The sequence below is a fragment of the Ischnura elegans genome, chromosome 6, assembly GCF_921293095.1.
Source record: "Ischnura elegans chromosome 6, ioIscEleg1.1, whole genome shotgun sequence".
Lineage (NCBI taxonomy): Eukaryota > Metazoa > Arthropoda > Insecta > Odonata > Coenagrionidae > Ischnura > Ischnura elegans.
This window is the reverse complement of record NC_060251.1, coordinates 49,245,033-49,271,781: the sequence shown is the minus strand read 5'-3', so window position 1 is coordinate 49,271,781 and position 26,749 is coordinate 49,245,033. Positions and strand designations below refer to the sequence as shown.

Genomic DNA, 26,749 nt, shown 5'->3' with positions numbered 1-26,749 from the left:
AATTCATGGAAAGCATGTACATGGCAAATTCCGAGGTCGGCAACGAAAATTTTAAACGATAGCCCGCAGCTGCCATCCGTCCACTCACTACAATCATTTTTCAAAGGATAGACTTTGCGCATGAAATGCGCAATGACATAAGCTTTGACCCTGACCGGACGGTACCTTTTATTCGGACCCGGTCGGTAACCCGTGAAGAATTCATATATTTCATCCATCAAGAAAGCACCAGGTCATAAATAGACATAGAAAACTTGGCTTAAATTTTGAGTCCTTAATGAGTCCATAATACTGTATTAAAACATAAAAGGAAACCACGTACTTGTGAACCTTAAAAATTCGTCGTGTTGGGACATGGAAATAAAATAATACAAAGGAAGCTTCCATGTGGAAAATAGGCAAAAGTCAAATGCCGTATGTGCACAAAAATAATTTCCTTTCACATAAAGAAAAGCTTCATTGAAAATCGTGAAGTAACTGAGAATAGCAGGCTTCTGTAAAAGAAAAGACGGGACTCGATCTTAGAATCTTGGCATATGAGTAGGAAACCGTAGCCACGGGACCGTGATTAAATATAATAATAAAATACAGTTCTGAAGGGAATTCTAAACCAAATGCATTGACTCCTACCAATCAGTGCGCCACTAGGGACAAGAGTTGGAGTGCGATTCAATGCGCGGGGACCGGGTTCAAATTAGGTTACGTAGTGGAGCCTCCTATAGTAGTATAAACTCTATGCACCAGGTCCCAAGGGCGTACACAGGATCAATACTAAGGAGAGGGGGCAAGCCGTGGTCGTTCAAGTTGTAACATTTTAGCACAGGAAAGGTTAAGGAAGCCAAAATTTTAAGAAAATTATGACATCAATTTATTAGTTTTCATTATTATTTGCTTGGATAAATAATGATTTTTTTTTAGATCCCTGTCTTGAACGTAAATCACTTTAATCCAAAAGAAGTTTTGTTCAAAACTTTCGTGTTTTTCTAAAATGATTTTCGCTTCATGGGGGGGGGGGGGCAGCTGCCTCCTCATGCCCCCCGCTGGGTACGCCCATGCCAGGTCCTGTTTGAAATAAAGTCAATCCAACTTCATGGGAAGGTCGGACACCTCACTGCAATAGGAAGGCCGAGGCCAGCGCCCCCGCTGGCCAACCGAGCCACTGCCTTAGTGGCCAGATCACGTATCGCCTGAGCTCCAAATTCCTCGTTACTCTGTCGGGAAGGATTCCGCCTCCAAGATTGGGGACGGTCTCGTACACGCTGTACGGAGGACGGTACGTCGGACGTGGCTTGTGAGGCTGTGGCTTATGCGGCTTTGCAGTGGTGGGCTCTCGGCAGAGGATCGTGATTGCCTTCTTCAATCGTCTTATCTTGAGGGCTAAGTGGATGGCGTCGCCGGGGCCCAAAGTCTTGTGGCTGCCTCCCTGGTGTCCGCTTTCGTATTCGTGGGAGTCGAACCAGTGCTTGGCGGCTGGGCAGACCTTCCCTATCTTCTCTCCCAAGTGTTTCTCGATGTCCTCCAACTCATCCTCGTCGAAGAATCGCCTTCTCCTGATTAGGATAGCTTCCGGAAGGTGGCGCTCTCCGCTAGTTGGTGGCGGGATGTCTAGCTTGGCGCCATTGTGTGGTGGCGCTGCTAGTCCCACTGCTGCAACTACCCAGAAGAAAGCTAACTGAAATGATACGATGGCATATGATTAAGAGGATGCATCATTAGCAATCGATCGATCCTTTTTTTTACGTATTATTGTTTAAAACCTAGTTCATCATCTCTAAGTTTTTAGGGTATGAAGTATTAATATAGGACATTTAGTAAATCCCTGTGAAATGAAACATTAAATTATCAACTCAGTATTTTCTAGCTGATAAAATTTTGTATTGAAGAGGTAAATTTTGATAAGGGTGTAATCTAAAATTTCAAGGTGTTAGATCAACCATAAATATAAAAGATACTAGCGGATAAAATTTTGTATTGAAGAGGTAAAGTTTGATAAGGGTGTAATTTAAAATTTCAAGGTGATAGATCAACCATAAATATAAGATATATAGCAAGTTTCCGGGGAACCTGCAAAATCTCTTTCATTAATGATCGGTTCCACCACATCTTATCTGAAGCCACAAGTTTCATGATCGGTAAAAATACAAACAAGTAATACGCCGCGAAATATGAAAAATACGACTGGTTGAGCGGAACTGATGCGGCCTATTAAAGAAGTTCCGTCGATACTGAACAACTCGAAACAAAGACTTTTTTCATATCCATGATAAAAACACAAATGGTAATTTCCACACTATTTAATTCAACACTCAACGACCGACCATGGTTTCATCACTTTGTGTCATTTTCAAGGGGTGAAATTGACACAAAGTGTTGAAACCATGGTCGGTCGTTGAGTGTTGAATTAAATAGTGTGGAAATTACCGTTTGTGTTTTTATCATGGATATAGCAATATTCCTCAAAATCAAGCCGGAAACGATTTTATTCTTTTTTCATATTTCGTAAAATTAAATTTTTCTCTTTATAGATGAAAATCCATTTATGCACAAAGTAAAATAAGAGTGCTATATGTAATTTGAAATTTCAATCCCAATATTTTTAAATTGAAGCCTTTTAGGAATGGATGATCAAGCGTAACCCACATATCATTCAACGAGTATGGTAATACTTATAATTCAAGGGAATTTACGAGGGGAGGGCCCTCATTCTCCATCAAAACGCAGAATGGTAAGGAAAAAATGAAGTACCGCAGTTTGAACAGATTAATGAGCATTATTTCGCCAGATATATCAGCATTCCTACATAGTTAAATATTTATAATTCATGGGTTGTCCTTGTTTAAAATGAGTTATCCAGGCCTCACATATGTTCTTGGACCCCCTTTCATTATCGATACATCATTTTTAGTTAGTGTAGGGCATTATTACTGGTCCGAGTACGCGCGAGCGATAGAGAGACGGAAACCCGGACCGCATTCGTCGAATGAATTTGACGAATGTTCCTGAAAGGTCCTGACACGCGCAATCGTCTTGCGTCACCGAAGTTGCGTTCTGCGCCGGAGCGAAAACAAATCTAAGAGTTACGAATGGTAATCCCCAAAGGTGAATATGTGGAAGGGGATGAGAGAGCCCGCTCCACACCGCCAAAACAGGGATTAGTGCTCGCTACTGACTTCAATCGCGTCATTCCTTGCTAAAACTAAATATATAGTTCGGAGACGTACCTACGTTTCATTTATACCATGGCTATTCCGGTGTCATGAACTCTATATCAGAATTTTGAGATGGAATTCTCCAACAGCCGTAATGTATACTGTAAATACGTTGCGGTTGTATGGACATTTCATCTCACAAGTCCTCTTCAAGGCCGTAGAGCTCTCGTCCTTATATTCAACTATATATCAGGTTTCCATTATCGCGAAATTTATATCCTATTTCCAGTCAACGTTTTCGTGTGCTTGTACCGGCATCGTCATAGGGATGTATTTTCAATTATGATTATAAATTGCAATTTACAGGAAATAAAGCATGGAACCCGGATGTTTCTTATCTTTTTTCGATGAAAACAATTAGAAGAGTATTTTCTTTTTTTGCGATGATTGCATTTCTTACGATGGCCATACCTACAACCTCCACTCCTTTTTATATCGTTCAAGGATAAAATGAAAACCTCCCATATGATTCAAATCATTAAATGTAACCGAGGTTTCTCTGTGGTGTAGCATCATTAGGATAGGACATATTCTAAGATCGTGGGATAGGATTTGCCTCACCAGAGTTGTACCTACCATAGAGTAGGAGTGTTACCCTGTGGCTGTACTAAAAAGTATTTTCTTCGAGGAATTGTAAGCGTTCATTATCATTGCAGCTATCGTGAAACCCATCTGCCTATGTAAGTCTGAAGGTTTTTATGATGGATAAACTATTCGATACGATTTCTTTCGTTTAAAGTAATTAAGCGCAAATGCTGAGGTAGTCAGCGCTGACGGATTTGTGAGAGAGGTTTGGGAAAAATCAGACGCATTGTAATTATTTGAGAACTATAGTTAAACATTTTTTCGGCATATTTACATTTCACTCGCTCAATGATTTTACCTGATCATTGGTTTCAAAAGGTGAACCATGAGTGTGAGCCACACTCCTCGAATAGCAACGTTAGCGCTCTACCTTACACTCCCTTCTAGGACAGCACCTCGCTTCCACAACGGTGAAGAATAGGTGGGTGTCTTTATTCTCATGGCGGTCCTTTTTGTGGCGACGGTGGCGACTATGCACGTGAGGAGACCGCGAAATATCTTCAAAAATCGGCAATCCAACGGGACGGGAAATGCGAACCTTTGGTTTGAAGATGGAACGGTAAAACAAGGTTTCTCGTCTTTCTTCTAAGGTAGAGCATAGAAAGTTATATTTAAACGTAAATTGGAACCAAGCGAGTACGATAATTCTTCCCCAAACATTGATACTGGTTTTGCATAGCAAAATTTTATTAGATCTATGCTCAACAACTTTTCGAAATTTTACTCTCGTCTAGCACCCGGCGTTGACAACAGGTCGTGGAGGCTTCATGTCTTTTATATTCCTGTTTTTCCAATTTTTCCAAAAATTTCTGTTTCTGATCCCTTGAGTGCCAATACCTCCAGGGATGTTAACGCGTACTCTCTACTTGTCTCAAACCCTATATCGATGCCTATGTGGCCTTTCCTATAGTCATCTCGGCCTCTCATCGACACAGCAACTATGAATTGTTCAACCAAATTCTATCGCGTAGTATAGGGTTGAAAACTTCCTAAGTGACATACTGCGGACCACCCATCAAAGTCACGGTCGAACGCACTGTGTGTTATGTGAAGGCCGATTTTGAGAAGAAAACCACGCGCGGAACGAATTTACGTCCTCATGCGTGACAAAGTGTATTTCCCAGTATTTCCCCTCGCATTGCTATCAACGGATTCGCGGGATGAATATTGTCACCCGAGCGACCTTCGCGTCAAGTGTCGCGCGTCGCCAGCATGTTGAGAGTTTCATTTCCTCCCTCAAAGTCATCCCATGTTCCGGCAGAAGGAAAAACTGCCTCGTAATTCAATTTTAGCGAGAGCAAAATTAACCAAATCATATTTTAAGCACTGCAGAAACAGGTGACTTTGTACGCAGTCACGCGCACGGGTACAAAGTGAAATACACTCAAGGATGAAGTTCGCTCTGAAAACATTTAATGTAAATGAATTTGCGATGGTGGTTTCAGGTGTGTTTGACTGGCTAACACACCTGACCGGCAATCTGGAGATCCGGGTTCGAATCCCGACTAAGTCAAACATGTTTTCATGGCGAACTTCATCCTTTGGTGTCTTTAACTTTGCACCCGTACGCGTGACTGTGAACAAATTAACTTGTTTCTGCAGTGCTTTGAAATTCGTCGTCGCAGACCAGCGACCAAATAGGGGGTTTTCACTCCGACAGTAGCTTAGTAAGCACGACCTTCGCCACAAGTGTCACAGTTGGGACTTGTAACGTCAACATCTTGTTCGGTAAAACCCATCCCTAAGTTCGCTCTGGAAAAATGGCTTGGCGGTGTTACTGGCTAACACACCTGACCGGCAATCGGGAGATCCGGGTTCGAATTCCGGCTAAGTCAAATATTCTATTCATGGCGTACTTCATCCTTAGGTGTAGTAAACTCATTTTTAACTGTGTGGTATACCATTTTAAAGTTTCTTGGTTGAATTACTATTACTTATACCACTTCTTATTATAATTTAAGCCTGATGATGATGATTAACCTTCGAAACTTGGGTCGCTTTATTAAAAAAAGAAGTGGTATCATTAATAGTTATCCAACCAAGAAACCTTTAGCAAGAGCGTCAGGTTCATAACGTCATTTCATCTTCCTTCAAAATTTCTTCGCGAATGCATTCATTTTTACTGATCCAAGGTGTTTGGTAGGGGGCCGCTCAATTGTTGATTAATTAAAGCCTGAATCACGAGATCACTTTTTTCCATCCCTTCGTAGGGACAGCTCCAGTGATCTCTCCAATGATGACGGAAAAATGAACGTTTCCCACGATCATTTTCCGCGATGGCTGGAGGGATGGAAATCCCATCCCTTTTTTCGTCCCTTATTCCGTTGCTGAAACCATCGCTGGCATTTCGCTTCAGCCAATCAAAACGCACGATTGCTGAAAGCGATTGTACCACTCCACTCTGGGCTTTTAATTGAGTGACAGGTGTAAATACGAAAAGTGCTGGAAAAAGGGACGGTGACAATGACCGTGGGATACTGAAGATTATGGGTCGAGTGATCACTCTATTGGTCTCTGAAAACCTACCCAAGCAGCAATGACCAAACAACGTTCCAGCGATGTCCAAGAGTGGACATGGAGGTCCGTATTACTACATCTCTTAAATATATTCACAACATCTAACGAGTATATATTGGGTGTGCTTACGATAAAGTCTGCTGCTTTGGTATCGCTTGAGCTATCATTCTACGAGATGAATACCTGTATATTTTTACAAATAACGTTTGCACCAAGTTTTTCGCCAGAGAGTGGTTTGTTCTTTCGATTTCACCCTACTACCAGTAAATCTCTTCTTCCTCATGCGAATTATAATTTGCAATCGAAGCACGTTTTCCTCTCAGTTCAACGTTCTTAGAATCCCCCTTTGGAGCTTTATGTCTTCCATTGTGATCGAGGTTACTACCTGGAAAAATAAAAATTCTAAGACATCCTTCCCTCGTTTCCAAGTTTTTGTTGGAAATACCCTAAAATTTTCTCATCAGCGCCCGCCTTTAACAATGGCCTTGAAGGCTTCAAGCATTTTATTTTTCTCCTTTTCCAAAGATCCATGCTGTGGTCCTTAGAAAGCCACTGCCCCCACGAGTGTTTTCACAAACTGTTTCCTTGTCTCTATTCTAATGCTCTTGGAGCACACCTCTTTTTAAAAGTATCCCAATAATTAATTTTTTATTAGTCTAGTTACGTAAACTTCTATTTTTTGAGCTCGTATGACAAAATTTATCTAAGCTGATGTATATTTTGCTATCCTCAGGGCACCTGTAGATTTTCTCATGGAAATGGGTGAGTATCATTTCGAAAATTGTACGGAGATTTTTCTCCTTTGATGAGCCAATGTGTTGGGTGATAAATGAATCGCGGGAGTGAAATAACTTTGAGTTATCTCCAGTGAGGCCACTTTTAAGTTTCAGCCCGTCACTGTAACTCACTGGTCATGACTTTTTAAAAATCGTACTCTCTCACGAGTGTAATATTAAATTAACGCTACTGGGAATGAAAAAAGGCGTTCGCAAAGGTCAACAACCATTTGACCTGCTGAAAAATTCTCCAAAAGCGATAGTGCTGAGCCAACAGTCAGTAGCACGTTAGGTACAATGATCTCTTTCAACGAGCTCGTTGCAAAATAGTTGAGTCATCAGCCAGTCGTTGAAAACGGTCATTCTCGTATCTCTGACTTAACAGTGGTCACTTGTTATCGTGAAAAAAATAGCCTCCATTATTATGCGACTATTGGACCGAATTAAGTCGAACGAACAGGAAAAAAATATTCACGCCTACACGCGTAATTTTCGACGTTGGTGAAAGTCCGACAAGGCGTTGTGAGAGGGCGTTTTGAGTTCGTAGACCGTACGAATTTTTTGGACCAATGTGGAAAAAGTAGAGCACATCTGTAGGTTTCAATTTAAAAATTAACTCATAACATTTTTTGATCTTGAAAGCACTTCATGATTCATTCCGAAAGATGGTTGACATCAATAGAGGTCATCTGATGCTCAACGGACATGTGTATTAATACATATTACTCTTTCAGGGGTGGGGGGGGGGAGAGAGTACCCTTTTCTGGGCCACCTCGCATTACTCATTTTTGTTGAGGATGTCCTTGTTGTTGAAAGCCTCTTTTTCAGGGATATTCACTCGGGTTTTTAACCCAAGAACCTTCGTTCAGTGTCCAAACACCCTACCAACTGGGCTACTCCCGCGAATAATGGTTGCTGTGAAATTTTCATAAAGCTTTTAACATACAGTGGAGGCAAATAACTCTTGAGCCCATAGAACCCTGAAGTTGGGTGGATAGATGCATAGATCATTTATTTTACAAATCATCAACTCTAAGGCTGGTTGGGAGCAGTGGCGGGTTTAAGGGGGTGGCGAGGTGAGCGGCTGCCTCCTCCCCACCCCTCTAATAGCGGGAAAAATTGAAAAGATAGAAATATTTTAGGTGGAAATCCAATGAAAGTTATTGCTTCACAAACTTAGCAAATATTATTTACAACTAATCGATAAATTCTAAAAGCCTGGGGATCAGGTTGGTGTGGTGGATATAGTGTCGACTTCCCACCCCATGGGCTTGGGTTTGTACCCTGGCGGTTAATGTCGCTCTCGTGGGGACTACCGATGGTCAGTCCCGCTAATGAAGGTTCAACCTCGACTCCCTGGTAGTGGCAGAGAAGTTTCAGAGAATGCCCGATGAATGTTGTTGGAGAAAATTTCAAGCGCAACACTCCGTCCGTCAGATGGGACGTTAAACTGTGTTCCCCTAAGCGTTCTCCGTTAAGGGCAGGCCAATGCCGACGCCGGGTTTCTCACCACCCTATGCTCATTGTGCAAATTACCCCAGCTGTCGGTCGCCTGCTTCAAATACCGTACCTTCTAACAACCTCTTCTCCATGCATGTAAGACCTTTATCGCTTAGAAGTATTGCATACCGTGCAAGGCTCCGCCGAAAATAATAAACCTCCCAAGAAGACGACCATAATTCGCCCCTGACTGGTAATGCTTTTGCAACTCGCGACTCTTCGCGTCTGTCCTCCAACCTGCGGCGGTCGACCGTTCCTCTTCCCGCGACCGTGGCCGTCAGCTCGTTCTGGTGTGTGCGTCCGCTTCTAATGCATTGACTTCGTACCTTGGCGGCCGTCACCACGGCCTCGAAGCTGCGTGGGAGGCTTTTATTTATCAGAGGACTAGCCGGCCTGCCGACGTTGCTCGGGAAGGATAATACCCATAAGAGTGGGAAACTTGGAATTCATGGTCGCATGGCAGGATTTTTAGGTAAAGGAACAAAGCAGGTATGATGATGATATGCATATGCAACAGCAAACAATGGAAAAAACGATATCCGTATACCTCGCTCGCGATCAGCTCATATCCCGCTCCACAACATTGATCAATGTTTGTGTCTGTACGTGCGTATACCGAAAATATCATGTGAATGCATAACCCAACAAGAGGGTTTGCACCAATGGGATTAATAGTTAGTCCTTTGAGTTGTTTTCCCTTTGAGCGTGTCAAGATGTGTGCCTACCGGGCAGTGCCTTTTGTCATTTTCTCTGAAAGTCTTCGACGCTATCAAAGCCATCACTCCCACTTTTTCCCATGAACAGGTAAGCTACACTTTTTGTGTGTACTACCCTTTTTATAAAAAAATAAATCGAAGAATGAGCTTTAGCAGCCCCAAAGGTATGAATATGCTGTTCCATCCAAATCATATCACTTTTGTATGAATTGTATCGCGTAAGCCGAATAGAATTATAGAAAATGAATTTTCGACTCATAGGGTGATATGCACGAAACTAGAAGGTGTGAAGTTTTCGATCTGGAAGTTAGACATGTATTGAATTCTAAAAGCGTAAGTGCTCGCCCACCCTCACCCGATATCCAACCCTAGCCACCATCATATTTTAGACCTCAAGAGAACCTCACCCGCAACCCGAGCCACCATCATATTTTAGGGCCGTTTATATATTGCCTTGTTAAAATTTTACGAGCAATGAAAATCACAGTAAATAAATGCTTTAATTTTAGGCATTAAGTTATACTGGCCCTTATTCGTAATTACTTTACTTGTGTGATTCAGTTCGAATCTGCCGGGTTAACGGCGGTGAAATTCACGATAATTGACATGGAAAAAAATCCTGTGGACCGGGTAGTGGTCTGCGCAGTGTCCAAAAAGCCTAAGGTCCGTGTTACGATTCCCGATCTAGGGGTTATTTTATTCTTATGGCAATTATTGTGTAAGGTTACTTGTGTCTTGCAGATATCGCTTTCAAGTTAAGGAGAAGGCTGAAGGTTAAAGTTAACGCTAGCCAGATGTTGTAAAACCGGCTTTTACGTCCCAAATAGAATACTTGAATCGGAAATGCTAAAAATCAACCCCTGCTTTCTCTATTCCTATCTACTTTTTAAAGAGGAATCACGCTTATTTTGATACGTTCCGTTGATTTAAAAAAAACTGGTAATCAAGCCAAGTGCGTCTTTTTGTCCGTCACTCACGGCATTATATTTAAAATAATTGCATTGGGATTGTTAATTATATTTTTGTGTGTTCCATCCAAATACATTTTCATCGACTTAATAGTGTCAACAACATGCTCTGCATCGTGGTCTGCACCAATCACACTATCTGTGGGCACTCTTTGACCACACCTTGGGAAATTGGCGATTTAATAACAGGGATTGCCCTCTATTATCGAACCTACGCGTCAGGCTTTTCCTCGCGAAAATTTGCGTCGCTCATGTGCATCTGTGTGGCTTGTACAATAACAGGGTGAGGTGAACGACAGGGCCAAACGCCCTTCATCCCAGCCTCTTTTGTTTCTGCATTGTGCTCCTGTCACAAGTGGTAAATCGTTGTGGGTCATGGACCGTGCGTTTTCACACGGGGTATCTCAACAGGTGTGGCTCCCTCCGTATGACCTCACATGGGAGGTGTTTCTCAACTTGATTAGTTTTCTCTTGAAGATCGGCTATTTTTTTTTCGAGTACTGCCCTCCGGCTCAATTACAGTTTCCACAATGATAGTTGTATACAGGGTTTTTTAAAGCGGAATATGCAATACTTCAGGAGGTGGTAGTGGAGACAATTTCAAGCATTTTTTGTCCATAAACATGGGGTCGCAACTCTTTAGTTACTGAGCTATGACCACGAAAGCATATTTTTGGATGCACTTTGCAGTTACCATGAAAAGGGTTTTTCTTGCGTTTCCAGCCTTTTCAACATTGTATTTAATACTCTGAATTTTTAAGGACATTAATATTAATTAATAATAATTAATTAATATATTTTGGACGAAAATGTGCTATTATAATTGTCTGAAACAATTAATCTCAAAATGGTTTCCGCTATCATATTGTTGACACTCACTCAAAGCTTTCCTTTTTATTAAGATCAAAGATTAATTGTTTCATACAATTATAATCGCACAACTTCGTCCTACCTGAATTATTTAATTTTTTTTAAATCCAGAGTATAAAATAAAGTGTCGAAAACGCTGGATACCCAAGAAAAACAATTTTATTAGTTACTTCAAAGTATGTACATCAAAAAATGTTTGCGTTGCTATTGGCCAGGAACTAAGGAGCTGCGAACCCATGGTTATGGACAAAAAATGCTGAAAACTGTTTCCCCTACCACCTCCTAAAGTACTGCAGATTCCTCCCGAAGAACCCTATACAAGCGCTAGAGCTCCCTCTAAATTTTAAATATTAGAATCATACTTTCTTATAGCCTTCCAGGTTTTCACCAAAACAATCTTTTTGTAGTCCTCTTGCTTATGAGAATCTAACAAGAAGTCCCCGGAAAGCCTGGAAACAGTGTCCACAGGTCCTCTGAAAGCGGCAAGTGTAAAGGTCAGTTATATTGAAAAAACATTTGCCTATTGCAACATAGTATATCACATTAAAAACTTTTCTTGGGCAGACTATACAAATTCATTTCCAATCCTCAGCCTGACTATTATGTTATTTCATTCGCGTATACAGCGTTCTACCTTCGTCGGTGGGTTATGAGAAACTCGATACGCTTCCTGTCATTCATTTCCTTGCTGCTTGAATTTTTTTCTTACTACATATTTTGCTGACTTGAAATGGAGTGGAGAATTGGCATCTGGACTATTTGCTTATGATGTCGTATTATCCACAAGAGCATAAGGCAGTCAACTTGAATTGAAAAAAATTGAAAACGATTTTGAAAACGCCTCGCTCAAGGTTGGTGCATGGTAAGCTACTTTTTTGCTAGTGCAAAAGCTAAAAAAGTTGTAAAATGTGGTTCCTATTTTAGACGATAAAAAATAATCAAAATTGATTAGACAAATATCGTATCAAGATGTAGCGGAGTTTATACAATACAATGTGTTTGTACAATCTTTTGAAAAGATTTTTTGTTACGTCTTTATTGTTTTCATAATGAAAATTAATTTTCTATTTTAATTCAATTAACATCAGGCTATTAGCTAAGCTAATAAAGAAAAGTTTTAGAAAGTTAATTTTTTATTAACTAGCCTATTCAAGTCCGTTGTCGATCATGAAGTTGTGTTCTACGTTTTTACGGGCTTCATCAAGTAAAAAAGAAATTAGGTCGTTATGATCTGATTTTACTTGCATTGAAGAATATGGTAGTTTCTGTTAATTTTTTTACGGCGCAATTTTCCTCGAAGATAAAATAATGTACAAGATTTTTTTCGATTTTTTTCTTAGGTTTCATGAATTATTATTTTCTTCTCCTAGGTATTTATGTTATATTCGCAATGACTTACTTAAAACTTTCATATTACTACAAAATAATGGGAAATGTGTATTATTTTGTAAAAAAAGAAATAAATATGGAAATAACATAATAACATATCTTTATAAAGGTAGTTCAAGCTGTGAAAAGGTATCTCTGTGAATTCCTTTTTTATTTGAAGCGAATTAATAGGTATATTCAATAAATTTTGATGAAATTATTTAACCATCTCAGTGAACTTAAAAAATTTTGCACATATTTTTGGATTATGGGACCAAAAAAATCTTCCAGTGTTATTTTATATGTAATCAATGTATCATTCATCGTTACAATAATATTTCGCTGATACTGTACAGCTTTTAAGTTTTATTCCAAATACTTTTGTTACTATTGCATGTTAGCATCCGTTTCGGTGTTATTTAAAAATTTATTAGGTTAATATTTTTTAGATTATTTTTAACTACATCTTTATCTCGGTATGTTTGCCGAGGGTTTCTTAGGATAGGCTAACGCGTGTTATTAATAACAATCTTAGTGCCTTTAACTCAGATTGTATCGTTACCATAGTTATTCATGTTACTGTCCCATCGTGCTTCTACCAGAGACGCACAAAGGTTAAGAAAAAGACTTCGCTGTTTCACAAAATATTTTGTGAAACAGCGAAGTCTTTTTCTTAATCTTTGTGCATCATGAAGGAGTTTCACCATGTTACGCCAACCACCATCGCATACATCAGAGACGTTGTGACGCCTTTGACTTCGCTGAAAATGAGTGTCGCTAAGTCTCCACTTCCAGTATTTGCGTACCAGGCGCAGGGATGCCCGGCTGATCGCGACCTTGGTTATAGCGAGCGATATGTAGTCTCAGTATCTGTGAAAAAAACTCGCTGAGGTGGGCTTCATTTCTTCTCGCCATCTTTTCCGGTGACGGCGTGCGTCGTGGTGAATTACTTCGAGTCGAATTATACCTCGGAAGTTGAAGGCATTGTTCTATTGAAGTTTTTTTTAGCTTTGCGAGTTTATGTTATTTTCTTTTACGTGCGTAAGGAAATTAGAAGTTATTTGGGTAGAATGTAGTGAAACCCGACTTCAGGAATATCATGCTCTTTGGACAGCTTTACAAGATGTATTTTGGGATACATTCTGATTTGCGTGCGATTAAAATTGTAAGTTTATCAGTAAAACATTTTTTTTCAATCCGAGAAATCTTACGAAAATCATTTGGGACATCTTAATACAGCTCTCCTTTTCATAATTTATTGGCTACTTCATAGGGTAAATACATATTTTGTAATTATTTCCCGAGTAAAAGTGTGAAGCACGAATTTTGCGATAGAAGATTCTCAAGTCTGCCGCTAGCATTGTTGTTGCTCCGCACGCGTTAAAACCAGATTTCAAAATCGCTACCATCATCGATTTCTACTTTTCATGAGAATCTACGCGGTAATAATACATACTGAACCAATAAATCATATAAACCATAAATTTAAGGAATTCGAGAAGATTAACAACTAAAGAAGACCACTTCCACTACAGTTAATTGCGAAAGCGTCTCTGAACTTGGTACCGCTGTCTAGTGACGCCGCCGAATAAAATGACTGCGAAACGGCAACAAATGCAAAGCTTAACTGCCATGTTCTTGGGCCTACTATAATGGAAACTCCTTGGTATTAAGTTGAAACTAATATTAGTTGCCCCTAATTCTGCCTTGCGCCACGCTGTTTGGTAATCAGTCTTTTTCGCTTCAAACTTTCTTCCCCTGGGGTTTTGGTATTCATTGGATCGGCATTTCCTGGAAAGTTACGGTCACAAAAAATGACCTTGCTTAACTTATTTTTGGTCATCGATCGCTTTTGACCTAAAAATTTACCCTGGTACACTTTTGGCAAAATTGGTTTGCGAATGATGCCATTTTGTCATTCAACATGCTTTAACCCATTAGTGCATACAATTATTTTTGTAAAATATTCATTTATAAAGTAATTATTCTGGCTAATAAGGTTTGTTTTAATGTATTTCTGCAATTCTTAAATTTTTACAATCAATAGTTCAAATAATACAGCCCGTCCAATATATCGGACGGTCAGTTGTCAGTGTTGATTACAGATTCAAAATAGTACAGAAAAACTTGATAATATTGAAAATAAAAAGATCAACCTTTACAAGAGAAATGAGATAAAAGTTATCAACATATTGAGCAAAATACTACAGTAAAAAATAATTTACTTACCCCGTGCGGGTGACTGAAAATTCTTTCAATGCCATGTCTCACATAAATGCTTCTCAAGTCGATAAATTAAAGGAATAAACTAGAATATTAGCAGGGCGGTGAATACAGACATCCATTTGAACTTAATATAGTATCAAAATGTAGCACAAGTCAACTGGAGCCCAGAAAAAAATTAAATGCGCGCGTCCGATATATCGGACGCTATTCGCTAATAGGTTAATTTATCTCGGCGTAGCATTTACTTCAGTCCTCTGTAATTTTGTTAATTTACCATGAAATTTTATTCTTGGAACTCATTAAAAGGTATGCCAAAGGCAACGACAGTCAAACCAGAGAAACTTTACTTATTTCCCATACATGAGATCTATTCTTCATTTGCTGCACAGGTTAGTTTAATTTTACAGACCGGAATGTTGCTTGCTGTGTGGTCACCGCTTTGAGTTTCGCTCCAGACAGTTTTGGTTCAATAAATTCTTGCTGGATGAATTTCTCACAATATCAAGTCCAAAGATTCATAATATCCTGAGGCATACTCTCTTGTTCAGGATTGTGCTAGTAATATAAAGACTTCAATTAAATCTTGTGAAATTATACTTGAAGAGAAGTTAAGAATAAGGCTATTTGTTGAAATTACGAGTAACTGCTGGAAATTGTCATTGCGACGAATTGTTTCGGGGAGATAATAATATAGATATACAGTTGTGTCTGCAAAATAATTGACGGATAAAATGTATGGTTCTATCTCGGGAAATGTTTCATGATTGCTGAGCTGTCTACAACTAATGTTTGAGCTACAATAGTTAGAATGTGTATATTACTGCTTCAGGATTAACTTCGGAGTAGTAGATAATATTAATATTATAACATAATTTGTTGCATTCTTCAGTTTTCAATTACTTTTTACATCAAAACTCCGAATACCACCTTCCCTTCAACGAAATTAACCAGCCCCTCAGTTTGTGTCGTTTGGAATTTTAAAAGGATATTAGGTTACTTTTTTGTAAATTAAAATTCATGAGGGAATTAAAAATTTTTTTTTCAAAACAATCTTTTTCCTTCTCTACTTTTTATATTTATTTTTAGATTTTAATTTTTTTAATCATTTAAAACATTTTTTTTTAGATTTTATTATTGTATGCTAAATTACTACAGCAAAGTGGCATAAAGGGGTTGACTTAATATCCTGATGGTAACCTAAGAAAGCGAAATACGTAGAAATAAAATTGTGTAACACTTGTGTTCCAGTTAGAAACCCATGGGTTGAGGTTAAAAAATTTGTTCTTGTCATGATGTAAAGGCGTGAATCCGTTACTATGTGAGATAATTGAATTAACTGGAAAGTTTCCATTCATTTTTTTGTCTCGAAACGGTCAACTTTTATTACCGAAAGAAAGATAAATACAGGAAGAAAGATTTCGTGGATTGCTCTCATCCTGTCCTTTTGTCCAAAATTAGAAACACGTATTTTTGTTTCCGTGGCTTTGAATTGTGGTACCAATCCTGTTAAAAAAAGAGATAATGTAACATGAAGAAGAGATAAGTTTCGTTGCCTGTCCGGTACCGTTTATTTAACTGTGTTTTTTTTTAAGAGGGAGAGAAGTGGCCAAGTGAATCGAGTAGTGTGAATTGGGGCTGAAATTGTACCTGCCCTCGACTGATTACGAGATTCAGAATTGGTTACTTTTTTGTGAGTTCTGAGTTCTCGTGTGCCGTTAATGTTATCTGTTTGTTGCCAAGGGTCATGTTACACAATTTACGACGGTGAGAATTTCGTCTTTTTCACTTCACTATGACCATTTCATTGGATCAGTTGGCCGTTAAAAAGCCAGACTATTAATGAAGAAGACCCCAGAAGATTTCATGCAGCCGGAGGTGGCGACAAATGCTGCAGCTGAGTTTGGAACACCACGCCGATTATGCAGAGACATTAAAAAGAAAAGGAGAGACATGCTTTCATGAAGACATCCAGGTTTTCGCTTTCTTATCAAATGGATATGATTTGCTAAATTTGGTTGAAATAGGTGACCCAACGGGCAAGAACGAGATCGAATTTTGATGGAATAACCTAACTAGATGTTAATATGTTCTATCGTCGAATATATTTTTTAAACTACCGGATAATTTAAAAAAAATAATTCCACAGATAAGTTATCGGATAAAGGGCAGGTAAAATTATCGGATTATCGTTGTTAATGAGGGGCGGGTAAGTATCATTAGGAAGCCGAACAGTAGGGAATTGAAAAGACTAGCGTGCAATACTAGATGTGGAGGGCTGTACCATACAAATTTTTGGAAATATTAGGATTGGAATACTATTAATGTAGTTGATAAAACATTCAACTTTAATTAGGTGCCTAAAGTTTTGATCAATTTATTTTTTCTTCTTTGAAAATACACAGGAATCAATAATCTTATGAGCTTTAGAAATTTGCTGTATTGTACCAGTGATTAGGTGTTACATTTGTTAGAAAAAGACTTAAAATAGACCATATGTTGTATTCCGAGTACTTCGCTACTGATATGGTGTAGGTGTAATTCGTTTTTCTTTTATTGTTTAAGTCGCAAATAATAATGATGATAATAATAATAATAATTTATTTACTCCTACATTTTGATTTTACAGTTGAATACAAGATGACAAAGAGAAGGAGCTTTAGGTAGTCCATCCTCCAAGGCCATCGGACCAGAATTTAGCCACCATCAAATAACAAAAATGTATGCCAATAAAAGAAAATAATAATGCAGTAAATAATACATGAGTGTTTTCAATAAATAACATCAAAGTAAATGCTCAATTATTTCTTGTGAGAAAAGCCAGTCTTTGGCAAGTCTGAACATTTTATTTGGCGTTTTAATTTTTTAATTTTAGCGCGCAGCAAATGAAGTAACTTTGGGTCCATGTAAAGAAAACAACGTTTATAGAATGTTAACTTTGGTCTGTTTTTTACTAGACATGACTCACTCCTTAAATTATATTTGTATTTATCACATCCACTCGGCATATTGCCACTTCTGACAAATCACCGGATATGTATAAATTTTGGGTTTTCCTCGATAAATACCTAGAATATTCACTCTAATCCGTTATTGTTCGGTATGAAATATCACTGCTAGGTTATGTTTGAGATTAACTCCATTCGAATCATTTACCTATATTGATTTGGGCCAGAGCTAAGTTCAAAGTTGTTGCACTCACATCAAGGGGTTTTTAAGTCAAAAAGTATAATATGAATAGACAAACAGTTGAAGGCGTTACTTGAGTGGCAGGTAGGTTTGGAAAGGGAACCTAATGCAATAATCTTTCACGCAATAAGTTTGACGTCGAAATCTCGGGAAGATGATCACTGTGGGTCGGAAAAGATTTTTTCATTCGTGTCTTTGTTTGATTGTTTTCGTTATCGCGTGGGATTCGACCATTTTAGTTTAGAGTGAGGATGAGTCGCAAAATTTTAATTTCTCGAAAGAAGTCCTTTTGAAATCCAACGGTGACACGTTATTCTTTCACAGCGGTGAGACAGGTAGGAAAGTTCAGACATAAGCTACCTACATTGAGTGTTCATTACTCTTTTTTTTGCCGGGTACTTTATCTCATTTTCAATGTAATGACTTCTTTGGTGAGTCAAGAAATACATTTTAATCAATGTATCAATGAATTACCAGTCATTATTGTCATTCACATATATTTTATTTTGTAATGAAATAAAAACTTTTTAAGGATTAATTAATATGATAAATGTGGTGAAACACGTTATGTGGTTTAAAATATGGTTTCTGAAGAAACTACCAGGTTTGTTCGTACATCTTAATCATACCGCATTTTTCATTGGTAAATGTTAATGTTTTCGGTTTTTGAGTTTTCAAATTTAAATATTCAATTGGTGATGAAAACTATTTCGAATTAATCGAATATATTTTAGTTCCGTATGCATATATTTGTAATCGTTAATTGTAAGTGATTGTAATTTCAGTATTTGTATGCCCTCTGTAGGATTGCTTCGAAAATACCAGTTATGAGAAAAGGAATAAATATTATTTTTTTATGCAGTCAACGCAGTAAAAAAAAGGTGGCTAATGTAAGTTAAAAATAAAATTGAGCATGTGTGAACCTATAGTAGAGGATTTGAGACCGCAGTAGTGAAATAATTAGGATTTTTTCGAATTCGATTCTGTAAAGACAAGGTTTACACTTATGAAATATTAGAGACTGCACTGCATTACTCATTGCTTTTTTTCTGGATAACTTGTACCGAGTGGCTTTCCTTCAAATCAGAGAAAAATAATTATACTTATGCCCTTTGACCACCATTTACGATAATGTTTATGGCCCTTTATATTACTCCAAATTAGATCTCCTTGACATGTACACCAGTGGCGTAGCCAGGGGGGAGGGTCCGGGGGGTCCCCCCGAATTTTAAAAATAAAATTATTTTCCTTCGTGAAAGAAAACAAAACCGACTCGACAAAACTGAATCGACTGCAATGCAATTTCGTGGATTTCTCTTGATGTCGATTATGAACGGAATACAATTCACTAACTCTTGGTTTACTCTGTGGTATTCCATTATAAGTTTTTCCTAGATATTAGCAGTTAATTATACCACTTATTTTTTCACTTGTGTGCCACCAGAGGAAGAAACCGGCCCAGAAATAGATCTCCTGGGGGCAGCCAAGATTGCAGAAAAAATGAAGGACGAATGATCCACCCTTCTCAAAATATGTGTGGCGCAAAATTAGTTCAAGTTCGATGGTAAATTTTACGAACAAAGTAGTGGCCTCGCTATGGGCTCACCACTTTCTCCGTTGCGGGCAGATGTTTTTGTTGATAATTTGGAAAGAAACATGTTTAGCTCAGGACATAGGCTACTAAATTATGTGGTATACTGGTACCGATACGTTGACGATATTATTGTGCTTTGGAATAGAAGTGATCGGCAACTGGATATGTTCTTGAGTTTTTTGAATGATATCCATCCTACAATTTCATTTACCTGTGAAAGAGACTCCAACCATTGCTTAAATTATCTGGATCTTACAATCAAACTCAATAAATGCCGGCATTCCTTCTACATTTTTCGGAAATCCTGTTATATCGATCATGTCATCCCAGCAAGTTCAAGACACCATTACGCTCTCAAACTTAACAGTTTGCGTGCCATGGGCGTAATATTACGTCCTGCTAATCTTTCTGAGGATGGCCATGGACGTAATATTACGTCTATCTAATTTATTGACGTTGTTTGCGTGAAGCTGTAATATTTCGCCCATGGTACTTTTCCAGTTTACTGCTTAGTGGTTCTATTATTTCAAAAATCAACTGCTCGATGGAAAAAGAGTTCTTTTAATATCTTGAGGATGAATCTCTGTAGCTACCGGCACCCTTATCTCAGCCTACTTTGTGTGAAAATTCTTTGGAGGATAGAATCGTTCGTGGAGGGTGCAGTGACCCTTTTTGTCATCCAGTATTATGAATGATTTGCTTGGAACAATGCTTTTGCATGATTTCCTTGGTTTAAATGGTTCAAATTGAACACAATTCAAAAAATATTATGCATTTTAAGGCGGTACATCATTTGTTGCAACTTTTTTATTTTTAAAAAACAGTAGGTTTTCATTATTAAAATATATATTTAAAAGTTAGCAATAAATATTATTCAACTCATTTATAAAGAAGAGCAAAGTCCATTTTTCCAGCCTTTATATCAACTCACCAACCTGTCTGTTTGTTTGTCTGTTTGTCTGGTACAAATCTTGTAACTCAAATTTGACTCACTTCCTGTGAAGCAAAAACGCTGAAATTTTGCACACTTCTTCATTTCCGATGACAATACATGAAAATATAACTTTTTCTCTCCAACCCCCCTTTAACCACCCCCCAGTCAACCTATAGCCCCCCAAAACATGTTTTTGATCTAAGAAGTTCCAAATTGTCGATTTTCGTGTTTTGCGACCACAGTAAAAGTTATCCACTTTAGGCATATCCACATAGTAGGCATTTAAAAGCATAGGGGTGGCATTTTGAAACATAGGGGGCTTACCATTCACTGAAAATTTAATAAATATAGTGACTTTTTTAATACGTCACTTTTGGTTTTTCGGGGTCACTGAGTTTTTTTGCTTTGTGTCATATATAAACGTTGCTCATCCCCTGTAATCTAAATATAAAGGCTGGTTTAAAAAAAAATTTTTTTTTATAAGAGCTTATTATTGAAATACACATCGATATAAATATATTTTTGATGCTAATGTTTTTAAAAAAATTTGCAAATTTAGTAAAAATGGCTGGATTTTTCAGTAGGGCTTTAAAATTAGCGGGCGGCACTCAAAGTGTTAAGGCTTTTCATTCCATGATTCATCGCCTGTTAAGCATATCACTTTCCAAAGAAGACTTTAAGAAAGAAATCATCACCATTAAACAAATTGCTTCTGCCAACGGTTATTCTCAAAATTTAATTGACAAACTGATTTAAAATAAGCTCTTATAAAAATTTTTTTTTTTTTTAAACCAGCCTTTATATTTAGATTACAGGGGATGAGCAACGTTTATATATGACACAAAGCAAAAAAACTCAGTGACCCCGAAAAATCAAAAGTGACGTATTAAAAAAGTCACTATATTTATTAAATTTTCAGTGAATGGTAAGCCCCCTATGTTTCAAAATGCCACCCCTATGCTTTTAAATGCCTACCCCTATGTTAAAAATGCCACGAAACACGAAAATCGACCATTTGGAACTTCTTAGATCAAAAACATGTTTTGGGGGGGGGTTGACTGGGGGGTGGTTAAAGGGGGGTTGGAGAGAAAAAGTTATATTTTCATGTATTGTCATCGGAAATGAAGAAGTGTGCAAAATTTCAGCGTTTTTGCTTCACAGGAAGTGAGTCAAATTTCAGTTACAAGATTTGTACCAGACAAACAGACAGGTTGGTGAGTTGATATAAAGACTGTAAAAAACAGAAGATTGGCTATTGACCAAATGTTTTCGGCGGACGAGGATAAAAAGAAGCAGTGGTGCGCAGTGACGCACCTCGATGCACTTTCTCTGAAAATGGCTCATCATTTACCCAAGGACAAATTCCGCTTGGCTTTTAAACCTTATGCCACTCTAAGGAGACTGATCGTTAAAGGTAAGGATCAGATAGACCGATTGGAAGGATGTGGAGTATATTCTTTGAAATGCAGCGATTGCAATGGTGTATACGTGGGACAGACGGGAATAAGTTTTGAAATCAGGAAGAAAGAACATTTAAGTGCTTACAAACATAACAAAGATGAAAAAAGTAATTTTGCTAAGCACTTAAGATGTAACTGCCATAGAAGCGATTTTAAAATGAATATTTTAAATTTTTGCAATGACCGCCGAGAACTGGATTCTAGGGAACAGTTAGAAATTTTAAAAATTATTGAATATCAAGACAGTACTCTTATAAATGAATACCTCTACCCATCTTTTTCCCCTATTTTGGCGTCCGTTTTAAAATTCATCAAGTAACTAGGTAACAATAAGATAAACAAATCATGATTAGCGCCTGATGATGATGATTATTCATTGAAACCCGGGTCGCACTCTGATACAAAAAAGAAGTGGTATAAGTAATTGTGTATAGGTACCAGGAAAAAACTGATTATGAATGGAACGAAAACGAAAAAATTTCAAATGAAAAAATATCCAAAAGTAACAATAATATGATCACGGCATAACAATTTCCTTCCAATATTTACCCATGAGAACAGGTGGAAATTGATGTTAATTTTTATTATTTTATTTGGAGAAAAAATTCATTTCGTATCATTAAAATCTTTAAATAATCGTCCTTGGTCAGGATTTTGAGAATATTCAAATCTTTTTCGTTAGGTGTTTATAGGTGGTTATGCATGCTGAAGTTGCTGGATAAAATGCACCAACTTCAACTTTCTACGTGTATTTGCGTTAGCTTTGATAATTGTCGTCTTTAAGCTGTGAATCTGAGTGTTATCCAATCACTTCCTCGTTATTTATATTGGCTAAACTTTCTTCCCTGGCTTGTGATCGCTCTAACTTTCTCTCATGCCTGGCGAATATGAAGTAGATACTACTTCCAACCACTCATTTTTAGGCGTGGCGAAACTTTTAAATGCGCGGTAGTGTACTGTTAAATAATTCCTTTAAAAATATCCTCCATTTTAATTCCATCGTAATTTTCCAACGCTTACGGTTAAAACTTAAGAATAAAACTCGAATAGTGCAGAATAAAATGAGAAAGTGGCTGGATAGCTTGGGTTCACGAGCAATTAACCTTTCTCTTTTAATTTTATGCGCACATATGGCTGTCTAAAAAAGACGCTAACTAAGTATTAATGTAATTATTCGACGAGATTCATTGGCTTCTTAAAGCTAAGTTGATTTATGGTTTTTTACTGAATTAAAATCTAAACCACGTAGACATTATTTTTGCATTCCTGCAAGGATTATTTCCTCGTATTGCTGAATTTATCTCACTCCTAGGAGTGGCTGTTATCTTTTGGAATGAGAACCACATATATACCTACGTCTTTTTAACTTACCTATCGCAAAAATACCTATGACTAGAGTGAAGGCCTATTTTGAAGTGCAGTATTGGAAAAAATACCACTCAGAGCGGCATCATTGAAATTTGAGTACCTACCTAAATAATTTTTCATAGGGCAGCAATGCAAAAAGTTGTCCTGTCAACATTAATTTTTTTCCACAACTCAATATTAGTGACTTTTTTAAGTTTCAAATCTGCTACAAATATGTGAAAATTGAAATTTTTCAAAAATTATTTTTAGACAATAATATTAGTAAAGCTACCTCAAGGGCCGGAAAGGAAAATGATTTGCACATATTAAAATGTTTTCGCTGATTTCTGTTTTCCTGATAAGATTGTCTATGTATGTCTTTATGACTACATTGTAATTTTATTTTATATCCATATCATGCAAGCGTATTTGCATTAATGGAAGATTTTTCAATACATTTTATTTAATAGCGCTAAAGTTCTTTTTGTCAATAATGATTTTATCGTCATTTCTATTTTAGATCTTTGCAGGTAGAAGTTAATTACTCCAATGAAATTCTATAACGGTGAAACTTGATAAAACATTTATCAATTCGCAATCATGAAAAATCCCTCAAAGGCCGTGTTTCTGAACTGAACTATTCGCAAATTAAAAAGACCATTAATTACAGAATAGTCAGCCGTTGTAATGCTTTGGCTAAGGGTACGGCTTTGACTATACACGTACGTGCGTTTCCTTGCATCTTTCTTAGACATATCTCATATCCTTGACGTATAATATCACCTCCAGCTATTTTAAATGATAAAATGATAAGTTCTTACCTGAAAGGTCAATTCCATTTTTGCTCCGGCTTATTCTTAATCCTTTCAAGTCGGTATCAGAAAGTGCTGGTGAGTCGACGGAGCCAACGTTAAGCTATATCCCGCCAAACGTCGCCTACTCCGCTCACACGTGTGTTATCTTCCAGATTATTACGTTGGATTGTCGTCTCTGTAGATGCTTGCTCAGCGATGTCTGGAGACTTGTGGCGATTACTTCTAGCGAACGCTGGCATATAAGGGTTGTAGGGTTTCTTTCTTGAGCTATCATCCCGTGGGATGCGTGGGATGGTATACACACGGAAGTGCTTTCAATGAGAGTTCGAGGCGGCTAGAATGACTCTGGCATTTCTCCATGGGCTAGCCAATGAAAGGAAGAAAGTGATCGAGGGTGGAAACGTACGTGGGTGTAGAAGATGCCTGTCGTGAACCGTGAAGATGATTTTAAAAGGTGCGCTTTGTCCTTTACCTCGAGTATCGGCTTGTCCCCATTTTATTTGTAACAGAAAGAGAAAGATTATAAAAATAAACCATTGCAAAAGAGAGGAGACCAAGTTTTTTTTATTATGGGGAATAAATTATCCTAACAAAGCTTGTGCTGTTATAATCGAACTAGGAAAATCAATTATTTTCTGAAGGCATATTGATGCAATAATTTTAGGGAGAAATGGCTTTACCACCAAGGTAATTTTTACTATTATGGCTGACGTAAATTAAAAACTTGCGCTGTATCGTACGAATTTTCTATGAAAGAAAAATTATTCAACGAAGTTTGTATTCAAATATCGATCTCCGACAAAATATTTCTCCATCCTGGTATTGCATATCATTCTAAGGCCTCATTCACGACTTAGGAAATGTAAGCGCGTCACATCGTCTTCCTCTTTTCAGCACTTCTTTCTTCCTCAAGTCAGTGATGGGAAACCGGCTGTTTGCCTGTTCCAGTCGTAGTCTGAGCTGTTCACCAGATTAATGGCGTATTGAATAATTCTTACTTGATGCCTTAGAAGCGTTCTATTCAACTTTCTAGGATTTCCAGGTCTGAGCCTGAGTATTGAATGAACCGTTGACCCTTGACCGAGAGCCAAAACGTACTCGGTCTGTAGAAAAAAGAGAGGAAAGAGGAAAAATGCGGAAAATTTTCGACTAAGGGATATTTCAAAGGCATTAAATTAGCATTACCCTACGCGCCACCATACTGACGACGAGAGCTAATTACTATTGGGGCAGGTAAGCCCCTATATTGACTCCGACTCGTATGATGAAAAAAGGGACACGATGCGGCCTGTTCGAATTTCCATCATCGTTAATTAGGATTATGAATATTACGCTATATCAGAAAGGAAACTTTTTTTGTGACAGATTGGTAGTGGACTACAAACTTGGTTTATGTACTTTTCCTCTATGGTACGTACTTACAGTTGGAAACAGCCTGAGTTTTTGACGTACATCATCCATAATTATTTAAAAAAAATACCTTGATGGTAATGCCTTTTTTTAGAATGTTTGAATCGATTGCAAGAAAGTTGGATACTTAGATGGTTAAAAAAGATTGAGAGGAGATGAGGAGGAGTTAGGTGTAGATGAAGCGATTACTAAGTGGGTAGGGTATCCAGAAAACCGTGGTAGGTATTATGTGAGGATTATTGTGTCAGGGTGTGTAGCAAAGGCAAGAGAAGAATCTATCTTGAATGGGCGCATCACGGCGCTGACACTTAGACGCTGAGGAAAGAGGACGAGAAAAGTCTGGGGGCTTTGGAGACGTGATTGTGGAGGAGAAAGGAGAAGGTGAAGAGGACGGAGAGGACCGAGGAAGTGCTAAATATGGTGGGAGGGGAGAGAAAACATCTGGAGGAAACGAACGGTCCGATTAACTCAGAGGAGGTTATGATGTTAGGTAAGCGGAGAAAAGGAACGGGGATAATATAAAAAGAAGAAGATAATAAGTTTTACGAATTCAATTAGAGGGAATATGCCTCATTTGGAATAAAAACGGATGTTCAATGTGGGTTCAGAACAGGCCAGGGTTATTAGTAACATAGTCTATGGAAACTTACTGCAACCAATGTATTAACTGCGGTGATGATTATTATTTGGTCCTTTGATCTTCTAATCGAATCTTTATTCATACTAACTTTTAGTATTATAGGCCGTAAATTGATCACATTTCCTTAAGTTATTGGCATTAACCGCAAATACTAGAAATAATGTTGAACCCAAGCTTTCTATTAATTGAACAATTAATAAAGAGTTTAGGAGAGAGAAAATTCTGATCTGGAGTGTGGCGCTTTACGGTGCGGAAGCAAGGACTTAAGATGGAAGGTTTCGAGAAAATGTTAGAGACCTTCCAGATGGGGTTTGGAGGAGAATGAAGGAAAGGGTCAAGTGGACGGAGAGGAAAAGGAACAAGGGAGTTAGGTTTTGGTTGAAGCGAGTATTGATCTCGGTGAGGATCCTGAAAGTAGTGTTAGAGGAAAGAATATTTAGTTGGCATGTAAGCTCAACGTACAGGACATGATTTTTAGATAAAATGAAAATTAATAGGCGTTATTGTGAATGGAAGATGAAAGTTTACTTTGGGAACGGCGAAGGTCGAGGGGATTTGCAAAATGCCCCGTGTAAACCTATCTTTACGTTTGATGGAAAATATAGGTACCCCCTTTTATTAAATATCA

The 26,749-nt window shown here is 37.9% G+C and overlaps 2 protein-coding genes across 3 annotated transcripts in view; one reads left to right on the top strand and one right to left on the bottom strand.

Annotated features, from left to right (window-relative positions):
• LOC124160623 overlaps nt 1–26,749 on the top strand; it is a 151,322-nt gene that overhangs the window by 17,140 nt on the left and 107,433 nt on the right. The window lies entirely within an intron of this gene.
• On the bottom strand, nt 830–24,260 carry LOC124160624. The gene is made up of 2 exons (XM_046536524.1): nt 24,078–24,260; nt 830–1,672 (listed from the first exon to the last, which is right to left on the bottom strand). Exons 1-2 carry the CDS (start codon nt 24,093–24,095, stop codon nt 1,109–1,111), a joined length of 582 nt encoding a protein of 193 aa, XP_046392480.1. The 5' UTR covers nt 24,096–24,260; the 3' UTR covers nt 830–1,108.